The 6,523-nt window shown below is 42.6% G+C and overlaps 1 protein-coding gene across 2 annotated transcripts in view; it reads left to right on the top strand.

Annotated features, from left to right (window-relative positions):
* The first annotated feature begins 526 nt into the window (after positions 1 to 526).
* Positions 527 to 6,523, top strand: part of phactr3b (phosphatase and actin regulator 3b) — a 59,731-nt gene continuing 53,734 nt past the window's right edge. For both annotated transcript variants that reach the window (XM_061687795.1, XM_061687794.1), the window contains exon 1: positions 527 to 863. In XM_061687795.1, the coding sequence (XP_061543779.1) occupies positions 755 to 863 (109 nt within the window). In that variant the 5' untranslated portion in view covers positions 527 to 754. The remainder of the gene's footprint in view (positions 864 to 6,523) is intronic.

Genomic DNA, 6,523 nt, shown 5'->3' with positions numbered 1-6,523 from the left:
TATTTTATTTTTTTAATTTATTCCTGACGCAACACATCCTGACCTGGGATCGGCCTGTGCAGTGGCTGGGCAATCAAACCGCGTGTAAACAGATCTGAACGAAATGCATACACCTGTACATTTATATGCTTTTCACAGTCACATATAGGCCCTCTGAGGGAAATCATAATTACGATTTGGCCCGTGACGAAAAATAGTTTGACACCATACAGTCAACATTTATGGCTAATTTGGAAAGCAACCTCCTGCATTACCTATACCTAAAAATGTAAGCAGCATTTAAAATGTCAAGAGAGAGAGAGAGAGAGAGAGAGAGAGAGAGAGAGAGAGAGAGAGAGAGAGAGAGAGAGAGAGAACCTATCAACTGAAATTTAATATTGGGTTGTTGGTTGTTTTTTCTTGCCTATGCACGTCCTCCACATAGGTGTTGCATCATTCCCCCCCCCCCCCCCCCTTTCTCCCCCCACGCACATACAAACATTGAAGAAAGCAATTCTGTCACATACTCTCGACAGAATGGGTAATCTCGTTGACAAGAAGTGGTTAATAGGGTTGTATGTATCTGCGGGTGTACGCGTGGTACTTGAAGGCGGCATGATGCGACGTGCGTGATGACTTTCCTCCGCGCTGCTTCTCAGCGAGGACCAGAAACCGCATCATCGCGCTGGTCCAGCTGCATTATTACATCGTCTGCACCACTTGATGCTGGTCACCTTGGTCGGCGCTGGGCACGACTACCGGCTTTCTCTTTATCATGGCATCGTCAGACTGCTCTGGAGATGACTGCATCTTACAGCGGGGGAGATCTCAGAGTGACCCGAGCAGCACCACCGAGGTCCGCCTGGGTGAGGCGCACCGAGCAGGTAAGAAGAGAAGGGGGGGCACTTACACGCACGTTTATCCGCTATCTCATCCATTAGCAGGTTGGTTTGGAAATGTTATTTCACGCCCGGGATCACTTGCAGCGCGTGGACGCATCGGTCAAATCACCTCACAGCGATGGTCAGTGGAGAACGTGCGTCACGGCATTACCCCGTTGTGTATGTACAGTATGAGTCCTCACAGTTCCATGATGCAATTCGCAGTATTCCATCATACATTGCAGAAAAATAGCAGATGACGTCCAACTGCTGTGGTGTAGTCAGAACTGGAGTGATTTCCCCTTATAGTCACTCTGGAATGCACGAGGTTGCAGATCACACCCACATTTATAATAATGTTTATTAGAGTATACATATGTAGTTTCCCCAGCTGAGTTCTCTTCCGTCCGTTTAAACTAACCCATTTTCTGCCATAACACCAATTTGGTTGGAAAAGCGCTTTTCCATGAGTCATGATGATGACGATAGACAGAAAGAAAGAAATTGGTATCATGCAGATAAATGAACCAATGTTATTTGTTTTACTGTACTCGTTTGGGGTACAGCGTTGACAGATTGGGAGCAAAATCTGCAATCACATATGAATTGTAGTATGTTGAGTTGAAGCTGATGGGAGTGCTCCTTGTGTATTTGGTTGTTTCCATGGTGATATAAATGGCAGGAGGCAGTACTTGGCATTCTAAATGTGAGCTGTCATGGTGTTTGTTCCACTAAGTGGACATTTTGTTTCAGAATACACAGTGTAAAACAACACGCTTTTAGCAGTTAAATATCACACACAGTAATTTGTGCGATTAACACAGATTGAGTTGATCTAGTTAGATTCCCCTGACATTTTGGTAGTAGCATCTCCACAAACTGTATAAATTACATCAATTTGGCCTAATCTGCGGCCAGTGGTACTGTATGTCTCAATCGAAAGCTTACATGCCAAATTAGTCAGCCCGTGTAATACTGTGAAGAGTTTGCATGCTGTGCTTGTGTGGGTTGTTTCCAGGTACTGTACTGAAGTATTCTCCCACACTCCAAAAACATGCACATCAAGTTCATTGAAGACTCTAAATTGTTCATACAATTGTGAATGGTTGTCTCTATAGCAGCCTGATTGATGGGCAGTTAGTTTGTCTTATATACGTGCATTGTAATTGATTTATAAAGTAGTATCTGTTGTGTGGTGAATACATACATGCACAGCCTGAGGTGTGGGGCAGGTGGAGTAGAACATTTGTACACTTGTACAAGGTTTATGTCTGTATTTTTCTGTACGTGATGCCCAGAGACATAGAACACAGAGGATGTTCAAGTACTGTCCACGAGATATTATTGAGTCTGTGCCCTCCATTGTGAATCCAGTACTTGGTTACATAATGTGAAAGTAGCAGGATCGCCCCGTGATGCATCATTCTTTTAACTCTAAGTCAACTTCAAAGACAGCCTCAAGAAGAACTGCAGCAAATTTCATCTGGAGCTGATGACTTGTGCAGGAAGATGTGGAAGATAATACAGCAGTAAAATGTCACATGCAATCTTTCTGTTAGCTCTCCTTAGAAATAATACTTTTGTAGCACTGCTAGCACTTATTAGGCTCCGATCAGCCATGTTTCCTGGAAAAAGAGTACATTTATTGAGACATTTTCATGGAACCATGTTTGCTAAATAAGACAGAATTGAATGAATATAAAAATGACTTCTAATGGATGGTGGGAGTAAAGTAAATTCCCCCTCCCCCTCCCCCCATGTTATCACAGCCTTAACCTGACGTTTTGATGTGATGCCGTAGTTATTTAGGTCATTCCACCTGAGATCAGCTTTGACAATGCCTTCGTCTCCCAGAGACTGTGCAAGATTTTCTCTGCTAGCCATAAGCACGTACTATATAATAATGATACCATTCGTTCTCATGGCATGCATAATGAGCTGTGTTAGAGATGAATAAATGCATTAGTGCTGTCCGAACATTGCATCTCAATCGAAATGTTGCATCTGTACTATATCAAACATATAATGAAAGGACCGGGACACTAACGCTTTCATTCAACTGAATATGAAGGGTTGTTGTATGCCATTATGTCTGTATGCCAAGCGTGGTACAATGAGCGCTACTCCCCAGACAGCAAGCCACTCATAAGGCAGCACTTGTCCTTTTTAACAATGAAATGTGCATTTTGTTAAAATGTTATGGGGAAATTATAATGGGATATAACTATCGAATCTTGGACGCCAAAGCGGACTACCAAGGATGAGCAATTAAACAGGGCTTTATTGAACAACGGTAGCATGTTATTGTGATAAACAAACACAAAATACCAATGAAAAACAACGACGCCAAATAGTCGACTGGACTAATTGCACAAACAATAGAAAATAGTGATGAATGGAGCCACATTGGAAGGAACACGCCACTAAATAGCAAAGAAACAAAATCTCAATTACAGAAGTTAAGAAAACCAAACTAGCACAACAGAGGACACAATCCTAATTACACAAGTTAAGTATCAACGAGGAAACAAAAAACAATAGTTAAACTACTTTCGTCAACAGAAGTAAACCAATAAGGTTCAAGCAAACAACCAAACTCTAGAAGAGGCAATGCTAGCAAGTAAGCAGTAATCATGGAAAAATCTGTGTCCCATCATAAATTGTGACCCTACGGGCCAATGTTGTTTGAGCTGTTTTTGCTTGGGAGCTTAAGGGTTCTGCGCAGGATCTTAGGTGTTCCAAGTATTGCGCTCTTTTAGACGGAGATCTCGGATGTCCTTCCTGGTATCTGCTGGAGCCATCCCCAGTTTGGGGGTTACTGCCCCAAGTGCCCCAATCACTACGGGCACCACTGCGATTGGCCGGCAACCAGGTCAGGGTGTACCCCACCTCTCGCCCAGACTCAGCTGGGATAGTCTCCAGCTCACCCGTGACCCTATTGAGGATAAGCAGTACGGAAAATGGATGGATGGATGGATTTTATGATTATTTTATTTTGGCAGGGAGACCCTTGCCAGTTGTCCGACGATATGACAGCTGATGTTGCCCGTGGATCTGTCACACAATGCCACAGTGCACCCTAAAGTACCGTTTGTCAACCATAGTACCTCTTTTCAAACATCGTTGAGGCATTTGTGATGCAATCGATACCAAATTAAGCTGACAAAACCCTTTTATATCTGCAACCACTTACCTCAGAGACGGCACCAAGTCATTGCTTTGCAAGTCACAAGTAAGTTTCAACTCTTGCCCTCAAGTCCCTAGTCAAGTCTCAAGTCGCACGTTTTGCGTTTTGAGTCCTTTCGAGTCACAAAATAAAAATCTATTTTAATATATATAATATTTAAATTTATTTAATATGTATGTATTATATACTGCATTTATATATCTAATATATTTAAAACTCAATATTTATTTATCAAAACAAATTTGATAAACAAGACATGATCATTAAACATAACATAACCATAAAGAAATTAATGATGGTTGTTCAGTCATCAGTCATATTTAAAAAAAAATAAATAATAATAATAATATTTCAGGCGGCACAGAGAGCGTCTGCCTCACAGTTCTGAGGACCATGGTTTCAATACCCGGCCCCGCCTGGGGGGAGTTTGCATGTTCTCCCCGTGCCTGTGCGGGTTTTCTCCGGGCACTCCGGTTTCCTCCCACATCCCCAAAACATGCGTTGTAGGTTGATTGAAGACTCTAAATTGCCCGTAGGTGTGCATGTGAGTGCGAATAGTTGTTTGTTTATATATGCCCTGCCACTGCTGACGACCAGTTCAGGGTGTACCCCGCCTCCTGCCCGATGACAGCTGGGATAGGCTCCAGCACGCCCACGACCCTAGTGAGGAGAAGCGGCTCAGAAAATGGATGGATGGAAGTGCAATTGCATTGAAACTTTTTAAGAAAACTAGGGGGCAGATAAATACCACTTGGCGTGTTCCATACTTATTACCTGTCATTTCACATTGTTACACATAACTTAATTTCTGAGCTTATTTGTTCTTCTTTCTTTGGATATATGGATTACTTGAGCTGTTCCCAACATCTGGTGAAATTTTCATGTCAATAGCACCTTTGGAAATATAGTTAGTGTGAAAAATAGTGACGTGTTAAATACTGTAGTATTGCACAAGGTAGGTAAGTGAATGTACAGCAGACAGAACAGTGCTAAATTAAAGTGCTCACCAGCTCTACTTTCCTTTCTTCGTGCAATTTCAGATCTCAAACGTTTTCGTTTGTCTTTGAGTTTTGGGGGTAAGTCAGTCTTTTCAAGTCAAAGGGCTCAAATCCAAATGAAGTCTAGAGTCATTGCTTTTCAAGTCCAAAAGTCGAGTTGCAAGTCTTGTAACATTTTCAACTCGAGCTGAAAGTCATCAAATTCATAACTCGAGTCTGACTCGAGTCCAAGTCATGTGACTCGAATCCACACCTCTTGCCATCTTCATACTAAACACAAACACACCTAGGGCTATATTCTCCCGTCTGATTAAGTCAGAAAAGGCCAGCAGCCCTGCGCTTTTCGCTCTCTGCCATCCACTTACTGTAAGTCTATCACTTATGCGTCTTCTGGCCATGTGCGCACTTCAGGTGGAGGAACCCTAAAATGTGGCCGTTCCCTTCCATATCTGGCCTTGCACGTATTCTGCCCAAGACTTAAGCGGGGTAAGTGTAGCGTCCCGGGGTGGTGAAACATCATATTGCACATTTTGATTCGCTCGTGTTCTCCGAGCCTCTGACGGCTGGTGGCGGCCGGGCGACTCACTCGGCATGCTGACGGACACCTGGCCCATATACGCTCACAGACTGCCCAACGGCCGTAAAGTGTCCTTGCCACATTACGCCGAACGACGTCAGAATGACGTCAGAACATCGACATTCAGTCATTCATTGATTCTCTGTATCGCTTCTCCTCACTAGGGTCATGGGCGTGCGAAATGATTACAAGCCAATCGTAGGGCACATATAAACAAACAACCATTCACATGCACATTCACACCTATGGGCAATTTAGAGTCTACAATTAACCCTGGTCCTCAGAACTGTGAGGCAGATGTGCTAACCAGCGTGACATAGTTCCCAAATAGATTTCTACGTGATTCAAATGTCTCAGGAAAACTCCACATTCTGGGAATTCTACCCACCCGCAGACTTCAATAAGTCACACCTCTCAAACTGGCCGGGTACCTCATAATGGGAGAATCGGGGCATCTTGACAACGCACAAGCCAGGCGCGTAAAATATCGACTTACGCACCAATGGGAGAATATGGCCCCTATGCAGTATATACTGTAGTGTACATCATATCAAAAACAACTATAAAGCAAAGGTGTGTCTTGGTTAGAGACGTTAATCTACGGAACAATTATGAAACAGAATTGAAAAGCAGTGAATCACTCGCTGTGTTCAAAAAATATAGTAAACAATATATGTAACTCAGGTATAAACATGAGAATGTGCCAAAATCTCAGAATTTCTGGTTGCTTTAGTATGAGCGTAACAAAAATATATGTATGTATAAATGTGTATGTAGGAGTACAAGGGTTAAATGATAGAGGGGCATGATTTTTGTTTTCTTTTGAGATACATAACGACATATGAATAATCTATTGAGTATTAACATTATATGAGTCAAGATGTATAGGCAACTAGGGGTA

The sequence above is a fragment of the Phycodurus eques genome, chromosome 10, assembly GCF_024500275.1.
Source record: "Phycodurus eques isolate BA_2022a chromosome 10, UOR_Pequ_1.1, whole genome shotgun sequence".
NCBI classification, from domain to species: Eukaryota; Metazoa; Chordata; class Actinopteri; order Syngnathiformes; family Syngnathidae; genus Phycodurus; species Phycodurus eques.
The sequence above is the reverse complement of the archived record's forward strand: the minus strand, read 5'-3'. Positions and strand labels throughout refer to the sequence as shown.